Source organism: Letharia columbiana (assembly GCF_014066305.1).
Source record: "Letharia columbiana isolate WasteWater2 chromosome Unknown Sc0000007_s0, whole genome shotgun sequence".
Lineage (NCBI taxonomy): Eukaryota > Fungi > Ascomycota > Lecanoromycetes > Lecanorales > Parmeliaceae > Letharia > Letharia columbiana.
Genome location: NW_023501043.1, coordinates 992,285 through 1,019,314, shown reverse-complemented (window position 1 = coordinate 1,019,314; position 27,030 = coordinate 992,285). Strand labels below are relative to the sequence as shown.

The 27,030-nt window shown below is 42.6% G+C and overlaps 6 protein-coding genes across 6 annotated transcripts; 4 read left to right on the top strand and 2 right to left on the bottom strand.

Moving 5' to 3' along the window:
• Positions 1-1,898: 1,898 nt before the first annotated feature.
• HO173_003299 (uncharacterized protein) lies at positions 1,899-2,597 on the top strand (the record flags this gene model as incomplete). Its single annotated transcript, XM_037305226.1, has 1 exon — positions 1,899-2,597. The coding sequence occupies one exon, from the start codon at positions 1,899-1,901 to the stop codon at positions 2,595-2,597; it is 699 nt and encodes a 232-aa protein (XP_037168091.1).
• A 1,343-nt stretch (positions 2,598-3,940) lies between these two features.
• HO173_003298 (uncharacterized protein) lies at positions 3,941-4,504 on the bottom strand (the record flags this gene model as incomplete). The annotated part of the gene is made up of 1 exon (XM_037305225.1): positions 3,941-4,504. One exon carries the CDS (start codon positions 4,502-4,504, stop codon positions 3,941-3,943), a length of 564 nt encoding a protein of 187 aa, XP_037168090.1.
• Positions 4,505-8,768: 4,264 nt separating this feature from the next.
• HO173_003297 (uncharacterized protein) lies at positions 8,769-10,640 on the top strand (the record flags this gene model as incomplete). Its single annotated transcript, XM_037305224.1, has 5 exons — positions 8,769-8,976; positions 9,026-9,296; positions 9,355-9,796; positions 9,840-10,008; positions 10,078-10,640. The coding sequence occupies 5 exons, from the start codon at positions 8,769-8,771 to the stop codon at positions 10,638-10,640; spliced, it is 1,653 nt and encodes a 550-aa protein (XP_037168089.1).
• Positions 10,641-11,295: 655 nt separating this feature from the next.
• On the bottom strand, positions 11,296-13,350 carry HO173_003296 (uncharacterized protein; the record flags this gene model as incomplete). Its single annotated transcript, XM_037305223.1, has 1 exon — positions 11,296-13,350. One exon carries the CDS (start codon positions 13,348-13,350, stop codon positions 11,296-11,298), a length of 2,055 nt encoding a protein of 684 aa, XP_037168088.1.
• Positions 13,351-18,435: 5,085 nt separating this feature from the next.
• Positions 18,436-18,957, top strand: HO173_003295 (uncharacterized protein; the record flags this gene model as incomplete). Its single annotated transcript, XM_037305222.1, has 2 exons — positions 18,436-18,633; positions 18,679-18,957. The coding sequence occupies 2 exons, from the start codon at positions 18,436-18,438 to the stop codon at positions 18,955-18,957; spliced, it is 477 nt and encodes a 158-aa protein (XP_037168087.1).
• A 3,222-nt stretch (positions 18,958-22,179) lies between these two features.
• On the top strand, positions 22,180-26,041 carry HO173_003294 (uncharacterized protein; the record flags this gene model as incomplete). Its single annotated transcript, XM_037305221.1, has 6 exons — positions 22,180-22,998; positions 23,051-24,176; positions 24,252-24,382; positions 24,443-24,493; positions 24,587-24,796; positions 24,851-26,041. 6 exons carry the CDS (start codon positions 22,180-22,182, stop codon positions 26,039-26,041), a joined length of 3,528 nt encoding a protein of 1,175 aa, XP_037168086.1.
• Between the last annotated feature and the right edge of the window lie 989 nt (positions 26,042-27,030).

Sequence of the window (27,030 nt, the reverse complement as noted above, 5' to 3'; positions counted from 1 at the left end):
AAAAAAAATCTAAAAATTTTAATAGAAAATAGTAAAGTTATTAAGGGGTTAAAAGTAGAGTAAGAGATTTTTTAATAATTGCGAACGCTAATTTATTTACCCGCGATAACTTAGTCGATTTAATTAAAGAGCGTAGATCTAACGAATTTATAATTGGCTGCGGCCCGCTGTATATATAAATTTAAGGTTTTCTAGCTTAGCTCTATCTTATTCTATTATATATACTAATAACTTAGTTATCTATTTTCCTTAATAAAAATCTATATTATATATTAATATATCTATTATTAAATATTTTAATATTATTAAGTTAAAAGTATATTATAAGAATTAGATATAGATAAATTAATAGTATATAATTATTTAAAACTTTAATTATTAAATATATTACTAATTAAATTAGTTACTTAATAAAATTTAATATTTTTAACTTAATTTTATATTAATTATATACGAGTAAAAATCTATAAATTAAATTTATAATCGTTTTTTTTTAATTAGAGCTATTAAGTAAATTTAGTAAGCGAACTTTAATAAGCAATATTTAAATTATTAGAAAATTTTATTCAAATAAATTTTTATTAATATTATTTTATATAAAAAGAATATTAAAATATATTAGTATATACGAGTTTAGGCTTATAAATTAAATTTATAATCTATTCTTTTAATTAGAACTATCGAGTAAATTTATATTAACGTACGCTAAGGTCTTCTTTAGAGCTATTACTTAATTAAGCCTAGCGTGGCTTAATATTATATATATCTACTCTATAGATATATAGAATAATTAATATCTTTATACTTTACTATAAATTTATAATTTAGTTATTTATTTTCTTAATAATTAATAAGCGAACTTTAATAAGCGATATTCAAACTCTTTACCTTTAAATAATTAGAAGACTAATTTTTAAAATTTTAGATTATTAAAATACGTAATTTACGCTTTATAATTTAAAGAGAGAGAAATTTAAAAAATTAAAAAGAAAATTAAAAAGTTATTTTAAGTTTAAATAATATATATTAATTTCTTTATTTAGAGCTATCTATAAGAGCGTAGTTTACTAACGATTAGCTAGCGGGCATAGGCTATAAAAGACGTAGAGTCGTTATAGAATTTAATAGTATATTTGATAGTAGAACTAATCTCTAAGGGATACTAAAACTTCGGGGCATGCGAGGTAGATCTATGTCTGCTAAGCCCCTAAGCATAAGGGGCACGTTATTGAAACTGGACGCTGAAAGAGACCCCTAACGTAGCATATGCGATGTCGGCGCCTTGGCGCAAGCAGCGTTAAGGCCTATGACAGCATCAGGTCTAACATATCGCGCAAATTTGATAAGCGAACTTTAATAAGCGATATTTGAATTCCATACCTTTGAAGAATTATAAAACCGAATTTTCAAATTTTATTATTATTAAAAAGCGTAAGTTATAGATTATAATTTAAAAAAAAGTTAATAAATTTTAATCGGAAATTATAAAGTTATTAAATAATTAAAAGTAGAGAAAAAATATTTTAATAATTACGAACGCTAATTTATTTACTCGCTATTATAAACGTAAGATACTGTCATGAGATGCCTCAGGGATACTCATAGGGCCACTAGCGTAGGCTTGGCACCGCACATATCTGCCTGCAGACTACATAGATAATCAACATCTTTTACACCACACACATATATGAGTCAAATCATAATGATTCCTTAACAATTGGTAGCAACACCTGGCCCTACTTCATAGGATATCCAGGCGTCATCAGACGTTTACGCAAAGCCCACATCAACACCTAATAGTGTGACGCTCCAAGCCGGACCTCCAACACACTCGCAGTCATCGAGTACCTTTTGACACCGTCCAAATCGATCCTTTCAATAGGCCTGTCGATATCACAATGAACTCATACGCTGCAAGACTTGCCTCATTCACGTCATGGCCACACGTATATCCAAGTGCCTCTGACGTAGCCCGTGCTGGCTTTCATCGAGAATTCGACCCTACTTTTCCATCCCCGGATCTAACGGTGTGCTCACTATGCGGTCTTGATCCTTGTGACTGGGATAGTGATAATCCATTCGATTTCCACGCTACTCGATCACCGGAGTGTCCATTCGTCCGTGCAACACAGCAGAAGAAGAAGCACCGGAATCAGAAGACTCGCCAGCAATATACGAGAAGGTCTCTACAGCCAGTCACTCAGTCAGCTACTCAGCAAGCCACTCAGTCATCCACTCAGTCAGCCACTCAGCAAGCCACTCAGTCTGATACTCTACAAGAGGAGGAACTACAACAGGCAAATGCGGAGAATACTGCGGAGAACACGGCGGAGAACACGGCGGAGAAACCAAGCGGCAACAAGGCCACCATCGTCAAGAACACGGCTTACCTCTCCACAATCCCCCGTCAAATCGCCACTCAGCAAGCGGAGAATGACACTACAATTTGGCCTGCTATCTCTGCGTGCCTCGGCGATATCGTATTGATATGGCATATCATTGAGTTGACGATACAAGAGAAGGATCCACTGCGACGATCACAGCCAATTGGGCCACTGCAGGAGGAAGATCGGACGATACATATTTGGACGAATTGAAACCGTCCGATGTCTTGCTCCGGTACTATTCAAAAGTTTTCATTCCAGCAGGAGATTTCGTGGGATGCACACCACTAATAGCACGGTGTCTCCACTCCTTTCCGGTTTTTCGAAAAATCATGCATGCATACTTCTTGCCATGAGGACATGGCATTTCTCTGTTTTTTGTGGGCAATTGTCATGAGATGCCTCAGGGATACTCATAGGGCCACTAGCGTAGGCTTGGCACCGCACATATCTGCCTGCAGACTACATAGATAATCAACATCTTTTACACCACACACATATATGGGTCAAATCATAATGATTCCTTAACAGATACTCTTAATATACTATTTAGTTCTATAATCTAGTAGCTTAGCGAAGATATCTTCTACTATATTATATCTTCTTTTTACTTATATAGTTTAATAGTCTTATTATTCTTATTCTATCTTATTTATATTAATATTATATCTATATTAGTTCTAATATTCTCGATATTTAATTAAAAAGCGTAGATCTATCGAATTTATAACTAACTATATATATAAATTTAAGATTTTCTAGCTTAGCTCTATCTTATTCTATTATACAAGTAAAGGCCCATGAATTAAATTCATGGAGTTGGATTTTTCATTTTTCTAAGTCAAATGGAGTTGGATTTTTCTAAGTCAAATGGAATTTTAGCCCTAGCCCTAAGTCAAATCGAACTCTGATCGCTTGCTGTGCGTTTTTGACCTACTTCCACCACTACAAAATTGATTTAATCTATGCGATAAACAGGCACATATGTGCGGAGAGAGGCGCGCTAAGGCCTAATTAGGAAGGTGTATTAAGTGTGGAGGATTGATTCGTAATAATTGCCTATAAAAAATAGAGAAAGGCTATGTCCTTATGGCAAGAAGTATCGAAATATCGGAAAGAAATGGAGACAACATGCCAATTAGTGGTGTGAATCCCACATTATCTCCTGTCGCAGTAAAATCTTTCGAATAATGAAATAGCTATCAGAGCAAGACATCGGACGGTTTCAATTCGTCTAAATATGTATCGTCCGATGTTCCTCCTATAGAGGCCCAATTGACTGTGATAGTAGATCCTCCTCTTGTGACGTTATTGCAGTGATGTACCATATTAATGCAGTGGGGATGACAGGCCAAGTTGTAGTGGTGTTCTCCGCTTGCTGAGTGATGATTTGATGTGGAACCGTGGAGAGCATATGACGTGGGATCTTGGAGAGCTGAGCCGTGTTCTTGACGATGGTGGCCTTGTTGCCGCTTGGTTTCTCCGCAGTGTTCTCCGCATTTGCCTGTTGTAGTTCCTCCTCTTACTCCTCAATGCAGTGGGGATGACAGGCCAAGTTACAGTGGTGTTCTCCGCTTGCTGAGTGATGATTTGATGTGGAACGGCCAAGTTGCAGTGGTGTTCTCCGCTTGCTGAGTGATGATTTGATGTGGAACCGTGGAGAGCATATGACGTGGGATCTTGGAGAGCTGAGCCGTGTTCTTGACGATGGTGGCCTTGTTGCCGCTTGGTTTCTCCGCAGTGTTCTCCGCATTTACCTGTTGTAGTTCCTCCTCTTGCTCCTCAATGTAGTGGGGATAACAGGCCAAGTTGCAGTGGTGTTCTCCGCTTGCTGAGTGATGATTTGATGTGGAACGGCCAAGTTGCAGTGGTGTTCTCCGCTTGCTGAGTGATGATTTGATGTGGAACCGTGGAGAGCATATGACGTGGGATCTTGGAGAGCTGAGCCGTGTTCTTGACGATGGTGGCCTTGTTGCCGCTTGGTTTCTCCGCAGTGTTCTCCGCATTTGCCTGTTGTAGTTCCTCCTCTTACTCCTCAATGCAATGGGGATGACAGGCCAAGTTACAGTGGTGTTCTCCGCTTGCTGAGTGATGATTTGATGTGGAATCGTGGAGAGCATATGACGTGGGATCTTGGAGAGCTGAGCCGTGTTCTTGACGATGGTGGCCTTGTTGCCGCTTGGTTTCTCCGCAGTGTTCTCCGCATTTGCCTGTTGTAGTTCCTCCTCTTACTCCTCAATGCAGTGGGGATGACAGGCCAAGTTACAGTGGTGTTCTCCGCTTGCTGAGTGATGATTTGATATAGAACGGCTAAGTTGCAGTGGTGTTCTCCGCTTGCTGAGTGATGATTTGATGTGGAATCGTGGAGAGCATATGACGTCCGGACGCGTTTGGTGTGACTACAATATTTGAATGTTAGTTTAACCCACCTATCGCTGGCTTGGGAGGAGTATGTAGGGAAGGACGTATCCGTTCGAGCTCTTTTTGAGGGCTTTCTAACGCGTTTATGAGCAGTAGTAGGTAGCTGTTAGGCTCGCTTGCGGCCTCGATTGCCAGCAGTAGCGGATTTGTCGAGGGGTGGCCTGGGGGCGTCAGTAAGGGGCTCTAATTGGGCGAGGGGTACCGAAGACGATTATGTTCATATTGGTGGAATTGGTAGAATTGATAGAATTGGTAGAATTGGTAGAATAATGGAAGAATAACAAACAGGTGGAAGGATTATTATCCGATCCCGGACGCGTCTGGTGTGACTACCATGACTACCATATTTGAATGTTCATTTAATTCACCAATAGTAGGCCAAACTTCATAATTTTTACAGCGTTAGAAAGCGCAAACTGAGCTCTATAATTTACGAAATTATGAAGAAATAGCATCCGTAGGGAGCTGCTTATTTCAGAGTGTAAAACTTCTACACACAAATTTTTGATGAGGGAGGCGCGGGAGGGCTACCGGGCTGACTCAGCCGGTCTAACCAAAGAGCGTAGCGAACCCGAATTGATGATTGGCTGCACATACAAATTCAAGGTTTTCAAGCTCAGCCCTACCTTATTCTATTATATATATTGATTATTTGAATTTAATAATTTTTATTTTAGATTATAGATCGCATTTTACACTTTTTAATAATAAAAAATTTGAAAATTTAATCTTATATTTTTTAAAGATATAGAATTTTAAGTATCGCTTATTAAATTTACTCAATAGCTCTAAATAAAAAATATATATATATATTATTTAAATTTAAAATAACTTTTTTATTTTTCTTTAAATTATAGCGCGTAAATTACGTATTTTAATAAATAAGAATTTAATCTTATAATTATTTAAAGGTAAATAATTCTAATTAAAAAAATACTTATATAATCGAGAAGTCTATTATCTTAATAGTTCGGCGCGGAAGTATCTAATAATTAAACTATCTCGTTTCTTCTTAATTCAATACTAGATTATATCTATAATCTATAGCGCTAATCTATCTAGACTAGACTATTAAAATAGTAAACTTCTTAACTATACGACTAGATTACTAGATTATAAATTTAATTTATAAGTTTAAACTCGTATAATAGAATAAGATAGAGCTAAGTTAGAAAATCTTAAATTAATATATATAGCTAATTATAAATTTAGAGTTACTACGCTCTTTAGTTAGATATCGCGAATAAATAAATTAGCGTTTATAACTATTATAATCTCTTACTCTACTTTTAATTCTTTAATAACTTTACTACTTTCTATTAAAACTTAATAATTTTTTTAAATTATAAAGTATAAATTACGCGTTTTAATAATTTTAGATTTTTAAAGTTTAATCTTAAAACTTTTAAACGCTAAGAAGTTTAAATATTACTTATTAAAGTTCGCTCGATAGTCGAGAGCCCGAATCGAAAAAATAAGTATATTATTTGATTTTAGAATAGCTTTTCTATTATCTATTAAAGTCTTTCGATTTTTTTTTTTAAAATTATAGAGCGTAATTCGCATATTTTAATAATTTAAAAATCTAAAAATTTAATCTTATAATTATTTAAAGATAGAGAATTTCAAATATCGCTTATTAAAGTTTACTTATTAAATTTACTCGATAGTTCTAATTAAAAAAATAGATTATAAATTTAATTTATAGATTTAAACTCGTATATTATATTAGAATATCTATTAAAAAAAATTATAAATTCTTTAATTAGTAATAAATAGATTATTCGAATAGATTTAATCTCTTTTTACTTTTTTTTCGCTATTAAAACTTAATTATTATAGTACTTATACTTATTTATAATATTTACTTAGTATATTTACGAATTCCTTTACTAGGGGTCTCGATTAGGCTTAGTGCCTTGGTACTATAATACTATAAAGACTTCTTCTACTATAGATCTATATAGTTTATTATTATTATTATATTATATATATATTATTTATATATATAATTTTACTTAGAATTATTTCTTAATAATATATTTAATAAGAGTATTAAACGAAGTAGTAGGTTAATAAATAATATACTTAATAAGTAGATTTCTTCTTATTAATAATAAGTTAATCTTATATACTTAATAAATAATAATAGACTATCTTAATATTAACTTTAAATTATTATAAGATATCTTAGAAATACTTATAGGGCTACTAGCGTAGACTTAATATCGTATATATCTATTTATAGATTATATAGATTAATTAATAACTTTTATATTATATATATATATAATTTAAATTATAATAATTTCTTAATATAAATATAATTATTATAGCTATTACTATTACTTATTTAAATAAGTAATAGTAATAATTTATCTTTATAACTAATATTATAATATTATAATCGCTATCTTCTATTAATAATATTACAAATATTTCTATTAAGAATTTAAGTATAATTTGTCTTTTAAATAATCTACGTCGCGGTGAAATGTCCGCCCTTTCCTGCTTCCAGGCCAAGCGCGGCCCTATCGGGTTTAGCGCGGCCTCTTCGGGCAAGGCGCTCGGCATCGCCCCACCCGCCGCTTTCTCCAAGGTATAAAGACCTGCACCCCTCGCTGTTTTCCCACTTTCTCTCCCATTCTCCCTGCCGTCTCCTCGCTCCTTCTCGTATTGCAAGGGTCTGCGCAACGTCGCCCACCCCCTGCTGCCTAACTGGCTTCTGCCGACCATCGCCGACCATCGCCGATCTTTGTGCTTTGACCCTTGCATAAGGCATTTTGCTGAATAGCCTTTCCTTTCGGGATCACTTTGCTGTACCTCTCATCCTTGCCGTCTCTTGGCCTACCCACTTTCGCCTACGGCTGGAGCTAGCGATAAAGGCGAACCCTCTCATTCGCTACCTCGTATCTTGTCGCCCGCGCTGCAGCTCAGCTCCGCTCCCAACGCACGGAGATGATTCCTTTTTCGACCATGCTGGAGCGCCTCATCATTCGGATCTGCCGGTCTGAACCTTTCTGCCTCGGCCTTCCCGTGCCAGCCACTGTTTCACCACCGCTCAGCTGATCTGCGACTCTGCGACGACATTGGTGGGAAATTTCAGCTTGCGGCGAGCATTCCAGGGCGAAGCAACTATCTGACCTGAAGATGGCTACCACATGACCAATGAAAGAAATGCCTCCCCACACGTCTGCCTGGCTGCGTGGACAGGGATCGCCCCTCGGCCATGATTGGGTGACACAGCATCAGGGGGGGCTGAGCATTAAGCCGAGCAGCGGCTGTGAGCCAAACCCAAGGAATGGAATCTGCTTGCCTTGATCGACAGTGCTCTTTCCGTGTCTGCCTGACTGCGCCGACCAAGTTCCCGCATTCACCTCGTTCTGGTGACGTGGCCTTGAGACGGTGATCTCGCTTTTCTCTGTGGATCGAGGAGGATGTAAGGCCTCTGATCTGTTGCAGAAGTCCCAGCGCGTAAGGCCTAGGCAACTGCAGCTGACGTGGCTCGATAGTTGGATATCTCCGAGGGGCGCAGTGAAGACTTGGCCGGAATGGGGTGTGGATTGATTACGAGGCAACAATGGTCGAGAGACTGCGCCAGCGCGTGCCGCAGGGTGTGAGGCAGATGAATGGTGACCAAGCTGTGATGGCCAGAGATCGGCGATTGAGGCTGTTGGAGAGGAGCAGGCAGCAAGTGCGAGAATGGGGGAGACGGTACTGAGGGGATGTTTTCGGTAGTTCATTGGTTCGAGAGAGTGCAGGCACGGTACCGCCGCTGTAGGCACGACTCAGAAGCGCATATATTCCTCATCTCGCCCCACTCTGAGCGTCTCGGATTTCCAACTTCAGACTCCACACACAGCTCCTTTATCTGCATTTGAGACACAATGACATTGATCGATTTGGATTCCATCCATTTCTACCAACCCCAGCAAAGCCGATTTGGCTGGCAAAAGACCATCGATGGCGTCGGTTGGTGATGTTCCCGTCATCTGCGGAGAGGGATATACTCCTACGGTTCCTAGATCCAACGGCGGATGGGGTGGACCCCTCAACGACTACGATCTGATCGAAGTCCTTGATTCGACTGGCTCGTCGTCGAAGGATCCTCTCGATCTATTATCCTACAAGCATACACTGGATCTCAAAGGCACTGAATTATATGCCGGAGGTAATATTCGCCGTCTTCGCTTCTTGTAGGCCTTGAATAACAGCTCCAGCTCCCTCAAACGGACTCGATCTCAGTAGCAGCCGCAGTAGAGGCGGTGGAGAGGAAGACGAAAACTTCCCATCCTTCGAGGAACTGGTGCTCGGTGCCGGAGCAGCACAAGAGTCGCAACAATCGGGCTTAAGACTAGGTGAAGACAAGGGTGCGAATACCGACAGCAGCAGCAGCGTCCACTCTAGAAGCGACGGCTCGACTTCTGAGCAAGGCGGGCGACACTGCTCCCTCAACACTCCACGGACTTCTGTAGCAGGCTCAGAAGCTGGGTACGACCCTCAAACCCCCGCTAGCAGATCTTAGTACTAATAGATAGCGCCTATCTAGATGTTCCATCCTCCGCGAGAAGACAGAAGATCCCGTCTCTGGTCCTCCTCCTCCACTCCCTACTACCCTCTCCTCGTCGACATACATTACAGGAATCAGCTTCAAAAATATCGAGCCTTGTCACTCCTGTGGGGGGGAAGAGAAAGGGGACAAAGGAGCGAGCTACAGTACAGACAACATCATCCCATACTCTCTCCGATCGCCTATTGCGTCGCCAAATCCTGATTCATCACTGTGGCGGTCTCCACTCCAAGAAGACGCCGTAGGATCAGCGGTAGATCCCGCTGGCTCTTCATGGATGTGGAGCGCTACGGACGTTGAGCCTGTGACAGCCATGGACGCCACCGATATTCAAGGTTCCTCCAAGCGCACAGCAGACAGTGCGGGTTTGAACGACGGCGGAGGTGTTCAACGGGTTGAAGAAGGCCCCGCGTGCAGGTCAGTGCGCAGATACCAGTCCCTACGGGTGCGTTTAATGACTCTAGAAAGACGCGATCATGATCGATAAAACAGATGATATCAATAATAACTTAAGCGACCTTGATTTCGCACGGATCCGATCGCAACCTAAGCCTGTTTTCAGACGGCCTCCCTTTTCGCGAAAATTCCCGCAATACAAGAAAACAACAAGCTTAAGTCGATCCAGTGAATTTGGTGACAGTTAAGGTGTGCCCCACAGTGCATTTCTAATCAGTACCCGGGATTTTTTCTAACGTATTTCAGATGACCCTCTCGTGGTGGAGGATAACGACGAAAAGACTGGCGAAACTGACGCTTCTACCAGGGCCACGAGCGTGGAGTCTGAGATTGATACCATACACCTCCAAAGCTCCCATCCGAAGGAACAGCCAAAGACACACGGTTGCTGGAGTCTTAGTACCTCTGGACCTACTACCGAACCTACTACCTCGCCCTTCGATCGCCCCAACTCTCCCAGTATCGTACTATCACATGATCGAATTGAGCAGGCTATCTGTGGAGGTAATCGCAGAGCAGCAGTGACCGTTCATCCCCCTCACGCCATCACCGTCCCCCCACCACTTGCTGAGCGCCATCAGGACCAAGGAGGTTCAGCATTGGATGAAGAGGAGTGGGAGATCGTAAGGATCGTTGGCAAGAGACGAAGGGGAAAGGGCTATGAATACAAGGTGTGCTGGAAGGAGACATGGCTGCTCGAACGCGAGTTAGGAAACGCACAGGAACTGCTGCGGGAGTTTGAGGCGAAACACCAGGCGCAGCGGGGAGGCAAACGGGGAAGACCGGCACGTGCAGATAAGGGTCGGTGATCGTTTATCATTTTTTGTTCGTAGAAGGAGTCTATATGTTCTTGAAATTGTAGGCATCAAGATTATCTAGTAAATTTGAGACACTACTGCCATTCGCTACATCTTTTCATTCCATGAAATTGATCCTTGAAGCGAACACTCCACAGCCAGTGGTGTACGGTTCTGACGGACATAATGGAATGATTCTGAAGTTTATCAGAAGAATCTTCTCCAATAGGTACGTCTACCCGAGGCCAAACTTTGTGCGAATCCTTGCTCGCTAGCTCCTTCAAGGCGGAGCTATCCTTCGAGGTCTAAAAGCGATGAGTAGAATTGACAGTTATATAGTTCTGGCAAAGGTGTTGCCTTTTCTGAGTGGCCCTCAGGTTCACTGGCAGAGGCTCTACCTACGTCTAGTACCTTTGTTGGACACATGAAGCTTTACTCCATTAAAGGCCTGTCTGCGTATTCGAATTCTCTTTTCGATTTCCGCATTCATCTTGGTCCTCTCGAGGCGCCAGTAGTGCCAAATTCTCCAACCCAATATATAGGAGGATCTAACATCTGTCTGCTTGCTCGGAACGGGGATTGAACCAGGACACTAGATGATAGTATGACGTGACACTATATCTCCCTGCTTATCGAAGACCAAAATCGTCTCGAAATGACCTCATCCTTAAGTATGGATCTTAGTCCTCTTCTGTGAAAGATCCCTTCCTTGCGTCTTCGATATTCCACGCGGTTTCCCCCATTTCCTGTCTGGTTTAGTGCCTGCAACGCGACCTTTAGGTTTGGACCGTGGGAACGGAGCTGTTTGCAAGATCACGACTGAGCTCAACGCCGCACTAGAAGTTGATGTGCTCATCCTCTCTTTCTGTTTCGATATCCGATCGCTTCTGCGCAGCATGACCTCGGTAGGTTGGGGTTGTGCATTCCTCCCCAGATCGGCAGCTAAATCCGCTTCCAATGCACCGAACCTCTTTTGGTTGGTAGATAACCGGCGGCTTCTGCGCGGAGCAACATTGGCAGGCGGAGGTGGTGATATGGTTATGTTAAGGCCTTGGTTTTGGACATCGTCACGCTCTGCGGGGATCTTTGACGGTCGTCGGGGGCGGGGTGTCTTCCTTCCGGCGGCTTTTGATACTTTTGATGAATGGATTGGACCAAGCACAGAATTTGCTGAAGCACACTTTTTGTTTTTGTCCGGTTTTTGATTACCTCGCAGGGTCGATCTGCTAGATCGGTTGGATCTGAGATCCTTGAGCGTGGTTTGACTTGACTTCGATGCTCTTTTCGGTGGCATGGCTTGATCCTCGAGAGGATTTGATGTAGATACTTCTATTGTCGAGACGGCGCATTCGGCGAGAAGGGCTGAAAGCTGTTGTTCTACCCATTTCAACCGCGACTCTGGAGGTCCGACTTGCTTTCGCGCTTCTTCGACATAAGATCGGGCGTCTTCAGCCTCGAAATGGTGTCGCTCGGCTGTACTTGCCCACCCTTGTAGTGCGCAGTTATCCTCTTCTTGCTGGAAGTGTTTCACTTGCCGCTGCCAGAATTCCACCCACTGCTTAGTGTTTTCGACCTCCATTTGTTGATAGGACCGATATTGCCTCCAAAGGTCCACTTGGGTCGGGCCCTCTGCACATTGTTGTTGTTTCAGCTGCACCTCCGTTTTCCCATCCGCTTCTTTCTTCTGCCGATAGTCCAGAAATTTCTTCCATTCCCTCAATTCTTCCTCGAACTGGCTATATTCACCTTTCCAGTGGCAAAGGGCGTGAATATGTTCATCCGTACGTTCGGCATCATGGATGTCAGGCATAGGCCGGACCGGACGGCTTGGTCTCCCACCTGTATCCACCAAAGTAGTATAGACTTGTTTCGCTTCCATCTCGCTCCTCTCCTCCATCTGACGACGAGATTCCGGCAATTCCATCAGTGACACAGCGCATTCCGAAAGAACCGCTGGAAGCTGCTTCTTGACCCATTCCAACCGTTTTTCCTCCGCTGCGAGCTTTTCCCGCCGTCTTTCTATACTATCCAGCCAGCCTTCGTGGCTCAACCCACGGAATTTTCCCAGTCCCGTGCTCCAATCCACTTCAGGATCTTTCCGCTGTATTGCCTCCACCGCTCGTCGGTCCCCTTCCATTCCTCTCTTCAACCGGTCGATTCCCCTTTGAAAATAGGCCTGATACTCTTTCCAGTCCTTCAATTTTTTCAGGCTTGCTGTGAGCTGTGGATCGTGCGGGTACCGCTGTAGTTCCATGTCCTCCTCTCTTGCAAATTCTGGATGATGCTCACGTCTCCATTGCTGAGTATCGAGAAAATCCTGCCACCGTTGTAGTTCTTCATCGAGTCGCTTTTTTTCTGCTGCCCAGTGCGACACAATAACGCCAGCCTCCGTGGGATGAGGAGCGCGACGTGGTTTAACAGTGCCATAGTAGAACAGCTCCTCGTCTTCTTCAGTATCTTGGTAGAATTGCTCTCCACCGAAAAGGACGGTCTTCCAGTGTAGGTTGCATCGGATCGGAAGAGTCGGTCTCCCACCCATCTGTGTCAGGGTATCGTAGACTTGCTTGGCTTCGAGTTTACACCGCTCTATGAATTCCTCATCGTCTTCGGTTGGGGTTTCGCTCAAGCTAGGGGAGCAATCAGGGGGAGGGGTTGGAGGTTCGTTCAATCTGGGGGAGCAGTTTCTGGATTTTCTCGAAGCGTCAGTAGGATCGTCCATCATGAGAAGACTGATCGAGACTAGGAGTTTGAAATCTTCTCACCGAAGTTTCGCTTCAAGATCTTCTGGATCCACAGGCTGGGTGTGATACACATTACGGGTCATGTCTCTAAAAGTAGAATGGAGTGTTAGTTTCACGATCTCGGGTTTGAAAGATTCAGGTCTCCCAAATCACACTCCTTACAGGAATTTCTCCCACATCTCTGTAGTCACGTTCGGCCTATCCTCTATTTCAAAGAACCTAAGAAGAAAAAGAACATCAGTACGACTATCCAGTGGTGAGAAAACCCATCTTTCTCACCTGATTCTCGCGATCGCCGCAACGACTTCCGGCTTGCACAGATCTTTTGCCAGAACCTTCATGGTGGAGGAGGAAGAAGAGGACGCCGTCGTACTCAGAGACGTGAAAATGAGAATCGGTGGAGCAGAGGAAAATAAAGCTGCTGACAAAGCGATCAGCGCACGGGTAACATCTCAGCCAATCGTCTTCTGCACTAGAGAGCGATCCTGAAACGGGCAACATCCTCTGACTCAAGTGCGGGGTGTTTGCAGCCAAGCTTGAAAGATGGTGTGATGACCTTCGATCCAGACATTTAGGGCCCCTTCGGTAACCACATATTTTCAAAATATGACATTTGACTTTTCGTTAGTCAATTACCATTCAATACGTGCATGGAAATATTATGCAAGCTTGGCGCCAAGACCAAAATTTGACAATTGAGATTTCAGCCCTAAGGGCCAAATATTTGAAAATATCCAAATTATGGGTCAACCCATAATTTAAGTCTGGAAAAGGCGATATCTGGATAGAAAATCTTTAAAAATTAGAAATCTTAATATAATAGCGATTTAAATTTTGCGCTTTTCGTCTAAGTGAATAAGAAGACTTATTTCTATTAATTATACTCTTTCGAATAGTATTAATCGGTGGTGATGTTACTGTCATATTATGGGGTTTAACGGTCCCTGAAGAGATCCTCGAGGAAAGTGTTACGAGTGATTACGGGGTGTACTCTTAGCATGATATCTTACCCCTGTTTGAAAACCAAAGTTGAAAATATGTTGGCATATTTTGAAAATATGTGGTTACCGAAGGGGCTCTTATTAATAAAGTGTGGTCGCATATTAAACTCTGGCTATTTGCACGGGCTTAGATTAGCTCGAGGGTGAAATCCTTCGATAATCGTATCTACCCTCTTTACGTCATCTTAAATCCGATAATTCCGACGTAATATCAAAATGTCTACCTTTCACCAAATTTGTATAGCGAACTAGCACAATAGTATTGATCTTTCATTACTATCAAGACTTCTATATCGGAGAATCCAAATCACCATTTTTTAGGCCTTATCGACCTATCATGTCTTGAAAAAACCGTTACTACCTCTTCTTCTTCTACCTCTTCTTCTTCTACCTCTTCTTCTTCTACCTCTTCTTCTTCTACCTCTTCTTCTACTATTTTCTTACCTCTTTTATCTCTTCTACCTCACTGTTATTACTGTAATAGAGCGAGGTTTAATAGTAGTAGTAGGCTTAATGTGAGAGGTGCAGTAGCCTCTTTCTTAACTGGACTTAAGTAGGCCACATTTAAGTCTAGAGTAGAGATATCTACTATATTAGATTTATAGACGACGATTATAATATCGTAGTATTAGCCATTATAATAGACTATAATAGTAAGCTATTTAAATAAGTAATAGTGGTAGCTATGGTAGTAGTAGCTATCTATATGTCATGGTTTCAACCGGCATTCCTTCTCCAGACTTGCGCTAGGCTCCATTCGGGCTAGCTCCTTGGCGGCTTGGCACTCTGATGACTTCGGCACACATGTTACTTAGCAACCTTCATAGTTAATATTCCATTCATATGACACCACTAATATCATTATTCGATACACGGTTCATTCCCTGACATAATACTATCTATCTTTCTTCTGGAGCGGTAGCGACCTGCTCACTAGTCATACTGAATGTGTAGCCAAGAAGGGAGTGCACCACCAAGGAGTCAGTAGCCACAGCTGAAGGAGCTTGCTACTCCGAAGATCATTCAAAAGAAAGTCTTCCACTTACACAAAGGCCAATCTGGCTAGATTGAATAAGAACCTGAAGGAAATGGATACCTTCACTACACCAAAAGGAACAGACCCCAGACCGAACCTCCTCCGTACTCCCACTGGCTCAACACCAGTGAACCCATCAAACCCAATTCCGAGGCAACCCAATGCTTCATCTACCGCCAATCGACCCCCGACATGTCCCCATTGACTTTCCTTCTCAATATGTTGACGACCTCGAAAAGATTGAGAAAGGCATTGCCAAATGGGTAAAGGAAGCAACTACAGAAGGTCACAATGTGAAAAAAAGCGACCTCTGGCTAAACTCAACGAAAGCAAGAGCAACCGGATGCTATCCGGCTTTGGGTCCCATCGCACTGTCGGGTGTTGCTAAGTTGACCTGGAGAGATTATATATAATATGGGTGGATGAATCAGTGGAGAAAACCGTCCTCGATATCCGAGAACCCATACTATAAGAACTTTGCGGAGATCCTGAGGAACAGCCCTTGCCTTGACTTCATCGTAAGCATTGTGCAGGAGCTTGGAGATATGTGGTACAAAGGGGCAGCTTGCGAGACGGTTATGCCCTGCAGTCCAGCAATTCTGGGAGCAACGAGTGGATGAGAAGGCCGGGAAAGAGAAACGGGACTCGACGAGCATACACTGTTGGAGATGGAAACATCTACAGTAACACCGAAGACGAGCATGTTCAGCACATAGGAAAGGTGTTGGAGAAACTTCGACAAGCTGGCCTCTACCTTGACATAATATTAACTATCCAACATAGCCGTGAGCTAAGCTATTGTTGCCTGCCTGCTCCTGCCTGCCTACCTGCCCTGCCCTGCGGAGATCTCTCGAATATCGACTACTCAATCGCCTTGTTGTGGAGGAGATATCCGGACGATTCCCTGCCTGCCTACCTGCCTGCCTGCCTGCCTGCCCTACCTCTGCGGGGATCTCTCGAATATCGACTACTCAATCGCCTTGTTGTGGAGGAGATATTCGGACGATTCCCTGCCTGCCTGCCTGCCCTGCCTCTGCGGGGATCTCTCGAATATCGACTACTCAATCGCCTTGTTGTGGAGGAGATATCCGAACGATTCCCTGCCTACCTACCTGCCTGCCTGCCTGCCCTGCCTCTGCGGGGATCTCTCGAATATCGACTACTCAATCGCCTTGTTGTGGAGGAGATATTCGGACGATTCCCTGCCTGCCTGCCTACCCTGCCTCTGCGGGGAGATATTTCGACTATCTCTCGCTTGCCTTAACTGTTACCCGCCTGCATCAGTGGAGAGATCTCCACCTGATCCGTTATGGACTCGGATCAAGCCTCTGCGGGGAGATATTTCGACTATCTCTCGCTTGCCTTACCTGTTACCTGCCTGCATCAGTGGAGAGATCTCCACCTGATCCGTTATGGACTCGGATCAAGCCTCTGCGGGGAGATATTTCGACTATCTCTCGCTTGCCTTACCTGTTACCTGCCTGCATCAGTGGAGAGATCTCCACCTGATCCGTTATGGACTCGGATCAAGCCTCTGCGGGGAGATATTTCGACTATCTCTCGCTTGCCTTACCTGTTACCTGCCTGCATCAGTGGAGAGATCTCCACCTGATCCGTTATGGACTCGGATCAAGCCTCTGCGGGGAGATATTTCGACTATCTCTCGCTTGCCTTACCTGTTACCTGCCTGCATCAGTGGAGAGATCTCCACCTGATCCGTTATGGACTCGGATCAAGAAGAAACCCGTCCTGAATCGTCATTGACGATTCAGCATTACCAGGCCCAGATTCGTGGCCTCAACACTACTATTCAGAATCTCAACACAACCGTAACACGACTTCGAGAGTCACGGGACCTTCATCGTTCCAATGCAAAGACTCTCACTGCTACGAACACGGAATTGCAGGCCAAAATTCAGGCCTTGACTATCAAAGAAGAAACGGTCACTCCAGCAGAGCCTCTGGATTCCGATGTGGATGAACAACCGTTCCGCCTAGCCGCATGCGGCTAGCGCATTCAAATCAGTTTCGATTCGGCAAATCATCGGACTTTGCGTTTTTGAACGAATTGGCCTCATTCGATTTCGATTTTTTTTCGCTTTTTTCGGCAATGCGCCAAAACCACGAATCCACCACACCATGCTACATGAGATTTGGCTCAATGCCACGGTTGGACACTGAGAGTGTCTGCGAGAAAAAGTTCAAAGTTGTTGTTTCAGGGGGTAGCAAATATGCTTCAGGCCATAAAGGCCAGTGCACCATGGATCATGACGATCGTCTCGCTGTTGCCACCTCGCCGTCGCCATGATTTGGACCATAGGGACATGGCCATTTGAGGGGGGGGTAATGTCATGGTTTCAACCGGCATTCCTTCTCCAGACTTGCGCTAGGCTCCATTCGGGCTAGCTCCTTGGCGGCTTGGCACTCTGATGACTTCGGCACACATGTTACTTAGCAACCTTCATAGTTAATATTCCATTCATATGATACCACTAATATCATTATTCGATACACGGTTCATTCCCTGACACTATATCGGATTTATCGGATTTAAGATGGCGGTATGGCGCGAATAGAGGCAACTTATCTTCGAATAGTCCCCCCCGATAGTCCCCCGTCTACGCTACGCAACGAGGCGGGGTGGGGCGAGGTTTTAGATACCCAACACCACCCCGCTCCGGGGCGGAGTTTCAACGGAGTAGGGTCGGGTCGGGGTAGTGTTTTTCCATCGGGGTATCATGCATATGATTCCACTTAGAACTATTCCTTAATAATGGTAGCAACACCTCGGTCGATTCAGGCCTAGCACTAGCTGTCCTCGTTACATTCGCCTACCTCGCCTTCGTCCAGCACCTACACGAACCCTACAACACTCACTATCAGAGAAATCTACAGAGAACACCACTCCCACCGAGTGCAGCATCTCTAGAGTCTCTTAGACGCCCACCTCGCCTTAGTTCAGCACCTAATCGGACCCTACAAACACTCGTCTACAGCGATCCTTTCACTAGGCCATTCGTCCTACCACCATGGCGTACAATAGCCACATTTCCAGCCCTATGCCTGGCTTTACAGCAGAGCAAACAGCCTCCCTACAAGTTATGATCACTACGGCAATCCATGACGCAGTCACTCAGGCTATCAGTCAGGCTATCAGTCAGGCTATGACAGCCTTCAACACCAGACTGGCAGGCCTTGAAGCCAAATTCCGCCCTGCTGAGTACCAAGTTACCGCTCCTCAGCATAGGCCATGGCAATAATCAATTGTGGAGAAAACTGCGGAGAAAACTGCGGAGAAAACTGCGGAGAAAACTGCGGAGAAGACTACGGAGAACAAGAGCACGGGCAGCAGCAGCGACAATGACAATACGGGCACGCTCTCCACTATTCCACACCAGGCTACTATGCACTATTGCAGAGAGTCTTCCATTCGCCTTAGTAATGCTCCACTTCTCGCCTCTCTTCTCGCCTCTCTTCTCGCCTCTCAACTCGCCTCTCCACCTGACTACATTCACTACGCGAAAGGCATGGAGGCTACAGGTCAAGGATAGGTGTTTCAGAGAAGATTCAGGGGGAAGCAGGCCTACGGCATATGGTGTATCTCTGACGTCTCCATGTCAGCAGCGAGGACGCTGTTATTTTTCTTCTTCGGTGGCATTTGTTACGGATTTCTCCACTAGGCGTCCCGATTGGGCTTAGTGCCTTGGCACTGCGGCACTGCAGAGACTTCTTCTACTGCAGGCTTCTTGTAATTCATTATTATCACACCATATACACATTATTCATGCATATGATTCCACTTAGAACTATTTCTTAACATAAGCGATATTTAAATATCTTACTTTTTAATAATTATAAGACTAAATTTCGAAATTTTTAAAGCATTAAAAAGCGTAATCTACGCTTTATAATTTAAAAAATATATCTTAAAATTTTAATAGAAAATAATAAAGTTATTAAATGATTAAAAGTAGAATAATAGATTTTAATAGTTACGAACGCTAATTTATTTACTCGTGATATCTAATTAAAAAGCGTAGTAATTTTAAATTTATAATTAGCTATATATATAAATTTAAGATTTTTTAACGTAGCTCTATCTTATTCTATTATACGAGTAAAGGCCTATGAATTAAATTTATAGTCATTTTTTTAATTAGAGTCTAGTGGGCTATCGAGTATCTAAATAGGTGAGCGATCTTTGGTAAGCGAACTTTGGTGAGCGATATTTGAATTCGGTGCGCTTTAATGATTATAAGACAAATTTTTAAAATTCTTAAAAATTCGAAAAGCCTAAATAGCGCTTCAAAATTTAAAAAAAAAATCAAAATTTTAATAGAAAATAAAAAAGTTGTTACTATTGTAAATAATGTATATCTATAATTTAATAAGAGAGGCGCGGAAGGGCGAGATTTTGATAATTGCGGACGCTAATTTATTTATCCGCGATAACTCAGCGAATCTAACTAAAGAGCGTAGTGATCCTAAATTTATAATTGGCTGTATATACAAATTCAAGGTTTTTTAGATTAGTTCTATCTTATTCTTTTATATATACTAATATACTAATATCTACTTTAAACGTTTTTTTAGATAATATATATTATCGATTTATATTATTATATAATTTAAGTTTATAAATAGATAAAATAATAGCTATTAAGATTTAAAAATAATATAAAGTTTATTTATATAAATAATATAAAGTTATATTAAGTTTTATTAAAAATCGTAATATTAAAAGCTATTTAAAGCTAGAATATTATTATTATAAAATTTATAAAAATTTATAAAATTTAAATATATAATATAATTATATATACTCTTAATCTTATTAAATTTAATTTAAGATTAAAAATATTTATTTAATATTATTATAAAAATTAAAAAAAGTATATAATTTAATATAATTTAAATTATTAATAATAATCTTAATAAGAGAAAGTAAAAAAAAGAAACTTAATATAGATAAGTATATTAAAATAAAAGATAAATATTATTTTTACTCTTTTTAAAGACAATTAGATATTATAAAAAGAATTAAGAGTTTCAGTAAAAAGATATTATGATATTTATACTTTCTATATTAAATTATTAAGAGTATCGCTTATAATTATAATAATAACGAGATAATTTAATATATACTTAAATATAATAAGATAATAGAGATTTAAAAAGATAGAAAAGATTAAAGTAATAAAAGAAATAAGAGAGTTAAAAGAAATAATAGAAAATAAAAATAGAGATAAAATTAGATAAATTAAATCTAGAAAATAATAATTTAAATATTTTCTTATAGAGTCTTAATAGAAATAAAAGATTATTATTATTATATTAATTTATTATATAGAGTTAATAAATAATACTCGTACGGTCGATCTTTTAATTACGTATTAATTAGATAGATTAATCTTATAACTAATTATTTCATTAATTAGAAGATCTAGATTCTATATTTTCTTAGTATTATCTCTCGTCGTAGATTATTATTTACATGTAAATAAATAATTATTTTTAAGATTATATTTATAGTAGTTATGTTCGATAGAAATTAAGAGCGTCGACGAGATACGCGCGATATATATATGGGCCTACGGGCTTATATCGTCACTATAAGAGTTTTTTATTAAGAGAAATACGAGAATATAGAGCGAAAAATAGTTGTATGCGTAGGTGCGGAGAGTGTGCTGAGAAAAGATCAAATTCAATCTATTCTATTAATTGAAACGATAATTAGATAAGATTCTTCTAATTAGTACGTAATTAAAAGATCGGCCGCACGAGTAGGCATTTTAATATTACGTCGAATTTATCGAATCTTAGAGCGTGCAAATAGAAGTAGTATGTAAATAAGAGTGAAAACGATTATTCGTAAGAAGATCGATGTCTATAGATCTTATAAATAGATAAATACTTATCTTTCTTTTATATCCCCGCATTTTATTTAAACTTAACTTCTAAGACTATTTATAATATTTATCTTCCTCTATTTTATCTATCTATTTATATATTATAAATTCTATTAAGTATACTACGACGATTATAGATAAGAAGAGGCGTAGTTTCGCTACCTTTTTAGCTATTTATAAGCGTATCTTTATTAATAATAAGATCTTTTCTAATAAAAATAATATAATCCTACGTCTTAAGGACTAATCTTATACGTAAGAATTTACTATAGTAACTAGTTATAGCGAGTATAAAACTCGCTAGATTTAGACGATACTCTATTAACGTTATAAAAAGAAGACTCGAAATACTCGTAAGCTTAGCGAGAATATTCGGTATCGGCCACACAATAACGTCAACTACAACTATTGCCTCGCTGAGTACCTATATTATAAGGCCTCCCTCACTCGTTAAGGTCTAACGTTCTAGTTGAATATCGTGGAATGGAAGAAATATCGATAATATACCTACTAGTCAGATACTCACTATGTCAAGGCCTATATCAAGCCGGGTGGCTGCGGGTATAGCCGGTAGCCACATTAGTGTGGACGGGGGACTGTCGGAGGGGGACTGTTCGAAGATAAGTTGGAATGGGGGTAGATACGATTAATCTTATGGTGGGCGCTATAGGAACCAATCAAAACCTCCATGCTCGTACTGTGGTGTCGTGGCACCTGTCGTTGCCCTCTACTAAATACAGCGGGAAGGTTGGGTAGCATACGAAGGTTGGGTAGATGAGATATTTCTGATCAGAAGAACTCTTCCTTTAAATAATCATCTGCTGAAGGTTTATCGCTTCATTCTTTCGATTGGAAATTCTCAAGATGGACGTGAATGATCCCAGGCTCATCATAACACTGGAGGCGTACGGTACAACGGCCGAAAGAGCGTGGAATAGACCGCAGAATCAAGATCGATGCCTGCCTGCGTCTGAGTCTATAGCGGATATTTCAAGTCGAGAAAGTACCCCCGCTGTAGACCAACCTAGGTCTCAAATACAACTGACCTTTGACGACAAGCCGAAGAACCTCGAGAAAGGCTTTGTGTTCGGAAGTGATCCACGAATCTGCGATGTCTTCCTGGGCGAGCGAGGTGCCGGCTTCAGCGGTCAACAATTCTGCATCACATTCAACGAGCGAGGAGAGGTTATATTCAAGAATACATCTCGAAAAGAAGCACAAGTTGATTACAATGGCGAGAACCCTTCTCGTCGAACCCAATTCACCTGGATCCTCTTCGACACATACAAGAATATCGAAATCACGGTCGGTGATAAAAATGATCTGATCTTCAAGGTCAAGTGGCCAGAAAACCGCGATTCTCGTCGGGCCGAGTATGAGGCACATCGTGACGCCTACTTTGAAGAGCGCCGAAACGCGCTCCCCCCACTCAGCCAGCTAGGCATGGAAAGCCAGCAAACGACCGCGATGCCCACTGCACAACATTCTCCTGGACAAGAGTCTCCCAGACCAAAGCCTCCCGGACAACAGCCTATCTATCTGTTGGAAGAAGAGCTCGGACGCGGTGGCTTTAGCACGGTCTACAAGGCCGTCGATGTAAGCACGGGCGACGTGAATGCTGCCAAAAAGTTTCATCACGGTAGTTGGAAGAAAGAGGTTGACACCTTGATGAGTCTTTCACACGTGAGTGTGATTATTAACCTAATGAACGATCCCTGTCTGACTTTTCGCAAAGGAGCATATTGTGAAATTCGTGAAGTTCTCGGAGGAGCAGAAACCTCTGCTGGTGATGGAATATCTGCCTCTTGGAAGCTTAGCCTGCCAAGATTTCATCACCGAAGAAGAGAACCTCCAAATTCTTTGTCAAGGACTCCAGGCTCTCGAGTACCTGCATTCTCATTCTCCGCCTCTAGCGCATCGGGACATCAAGCCGGCAAACATCCTCCTTCGGTCCCGAATACCCTTCGTCATCAAGCTCGTCGACTTTGGATTGGCCAAGAACGATTCCACCTTGAAAACCTTCTGCGGATCAGATGAATACGCCGCTCCCGAGATCTGGGGACGTCATCATTACACTGCTATGGTTGACATATGGTCACTAGGAGTGGTCGTATTACAATACGGATACGGTCTCCCTTGGGCAAGTCAAGAGCCCAAGGGCGAGCCGTGGTGTCGAGATATAGTCCGAAAAGCCAAGGATATGGAAGGGGAAGGGGACGCTTTGATAGATCTCATCTCAACCAAGATGCTGAGGATGGATTATCGACACCGGCGATCAGCAAGTGATTGCTTAGAGGAAGTATATCGTCTAGGATTTCACGAAATCCCAACTATCGACACTAGACGTACAACGCCTACAGGGAAGACAGCCGGTCAAGACGACGTCACGAGGATCACATCCGTCATAACGCAACCCCTTCAAAATGCAGGATTCTACGACATAGGAGGCGCATCGGAAACGACTGAAGTTGCTCCCTCGAAGCGTGATCGTCGAGAAGGAACTCACTTTTACAATCGTGCATCTCTGCCATCACTTGACCGGCACCCTCAGGGACCTACACAGATCTGGAATCCTAAAACTGAAAACAGTCCCACGTCAACGCTAAGTAAGCGGTGGCGGTGGCGGCCACAGACGACCCAATCTCCCACGGCTGACACTTCGGGAAGAGGACGATCAAAACGGTCACGAGCTTTAGTCTCGTGCGAAGCCGGTGAAGATCTTTCGAAGCCGTCAAAGCGTAAGGGACACAACTCAGCAGCACAGCTTCGTCAGATACCGCAGCTGGACCCCGGCAAGGAACCATTAGCAGAAGACGTTGCGAGCTTCACTCAAGCTGTGGAGCCTATTCCGAGAGTGCCCCGTATCACGAGACAAGTCGCGCGAAAATCCACAGAAAAACGGACGAGGTCTCCTTTGTAAAGGGCGTCTGCCCCAGCAGCGGAAGGGAGTCCAAGGGAGGTCGAGACGCCTTCGTCAAAGCGCAATGTTCACGACAATGTGGGGGCAATACTGGCAGAGAACCTGGACGGAGGAAACCTGGACGGCGAGAATGAGGGTAAAGCTAAAGTACACCATCCTCAATGAGCCCGTCAGACATGTCGCGCATGCTGACTGGTCCTTGTCAAGGTGACGGATTTTGACGGGAGATATATACAGATAAAGATTGATGACAAAATTGTGCTCATGCGAAAAGAAGACTGCCTTCTCAACGCAAGTTAGATACTGACACTGACTAACAAGAATTCCGGTGATATTGAACATCTTCTGTAGCTGATGGAACAAAGTATCAAGGTCGAGGTCCTTCCACCTATAGCAGGTATTGCTTCTTCATGCTCTTGGGTTAACTTCGAACACGGACAAATACTCTGCAAGCATTTCGGACTGGAGCAGGAGCTGCAGCCATTAATAGATCACGGACTTAAGCTCCAGCGTGATAACTACAGCAAGCCTGTGGAGTATGTCAACAACTATCCCGCCAAGGTATGACACCGCCCTATGTTTGTATATGGACTTATTCACAATTACTTCGCCTAGCAGCTTTTTCCATTTTTCGTAACTAACGTGCTTCCTCAACCTGTCACGGTGCGAAGGTCAGACTTTCGAATTAGAGTTCATGATATTTGTCGAGTATCCAGTCAGCCAAACACCGAACTATCCAAGATCAAGCGAGAGTTTAGGCGGAGCTTCGACACAGTTTTTGACTTCAACTACAGAGGTATATATGTGGACTTCTGGGTTGGGGTAGAGTTGTGTCGGAGGTACGGTCTGACTAAGTTGGAGGAGGAGCTACGTACTTGGAAGGGTGTCCCGCAAGAGCCAGTAAAGGAGCCAGAACTTTCAGAGCCAGAACTTTCAGAGCCAGAACTTTCAGAGCCAGTAAAAGAGCCAGCAAAAGAGCCAGTAAAAAAGCCAACAAAAGAGCCAGTAAAAGAGCCAGAGCTTTCAGAATTCATTGAAATCACGGGTTTTCCTAGCCCTGTTATGGTTCGAAGGTCAGACTTTAGAATCAACGCCTCCCACATTGCCAAACTCACTGGCCGTTCAAGACATACAGTGAGGGATCTCAGAAAGTGGTTAGGTTCTGAGAAGTACAAGATCTTGCGGGGAAGTAAGAAGCATCAGGGTACGTATGTGAATTTCGAGATTGGAATAGGGCTGTGTCGAGACCATGGACTATCCGAGCTAGAGAAGCGACTCTATAGCTTAAAGCGTACTTCGAAAGGGCCGGTATTAGAAGCAGAGCCCGGTCATGTAGAAACCCGGCTCCCGCAATCGGACACAGTCTCGGCGCGAAATGAGAGCACCCAGTCTAGGAGTATCTGGAACCGAGATCAACCCCCGACATTACCAGCAGGGTGTATTTCCGATGGGCCAATCGAAGCGGAGGACGCAGATGAGATGGTTTCAGGCTCAGACGTAGCAGGTTCTGGGGATAGCGTCACATCTCGCGAATCTTGTTCGATACAACGAAACCCTCAACCGGTGCCATCAATCCGTTGTGCAAAGGACGCTGCATCGTCGCGCCAGTCAGGACGTGACATTAAGCGGTCTCTTCTTCAGCTTGCAGACCCTCGTTCACCTTCCGCCAAAAGTGTACAATACGAGGTTTGGGATTCTCGGCCTCAGCTCTCGGAATTGACAGAAGTAGAACCTCAGTTGAGGCCATCCAGTTGGAAAACGGCCTCGCACTATGGCAGCTTGGCTGATCTATTCCCATCAATATGATTGGGGTTTAGTGCTAGGATTCCGCCCGGGCTGATCTTGGTGCCAAACGTCGCATCACGGACCAACAATGTGCACCGCTGAGCTTCTTTGTGGCAAGCCCAGCGTGGAGATAGCTAGAAAGAGAACATGAATGGATTCGCGGAATGGAAATAGGGATTAGGAGCAGTAATTGGACAAGTGGAGCCAGAAGTGGATGCTACTGCAGAAGGATGAGGCGCAGCAAGAAGGTTCGAGAATATGGAATGTCTACCATGTGAGATCAGGCAACGGGAAGTTCGGTTGTCGAACGACGCTAACCTCACCCTTCTTGTCATAGCTGCGGAGAAAATTTCAGGGGCGAGGTGTAGAAATGAGATACAGAAATAGGAAAGGCAATATGACCAACAACCAGAGTTAGGCGGTGAGCTCCTCACGGAGCAGTGTTGGGGAACGCAGCATCGGGAAAACCAGTGAAGACAGTGCTGTAGATTTTCAACGTATCTTTCTCTTCTTCTTGGAGGAAGAAGATGGCATCTATGCCAGCAAAGTCTATTTGATGCGTTGATGAGCGCTAACAAGATCCATTAACCGAGATACTGGGAATGACCCGTCTCTAGACGCATCCTGTCTTTAGACATAAGATGTCTTCAGACTAATGTTTGAAGACATGCCAGGTCTGGCGACATGTGTCCGGAGACGTAATTTGTCCCAAGAAATATCAGGTCTGGAAACAGCTGGCTTGAGACATATTTGGTCTTGAGACTAGCGTCTGAAGAATAAGTGTCGGAAGACACGTGAGGTCTAGAGACGCTAGTCACAAAAGAGGTCTTGAAACTATTTCCAAACACATGGTGAAAGCGAGCCATATATGACTTGAGGCCTGTCCCTTTGCCGGAGGTCTGTCCCTCAACTCGTGGGTCTATCCCTTAACTTGTGGCCTATCCCTTGGCCGAGGCCTGTCCCTTTTTTCGAGGGTTGTCCCTCAACTCGCAGGTCTATCCCTCAACTTG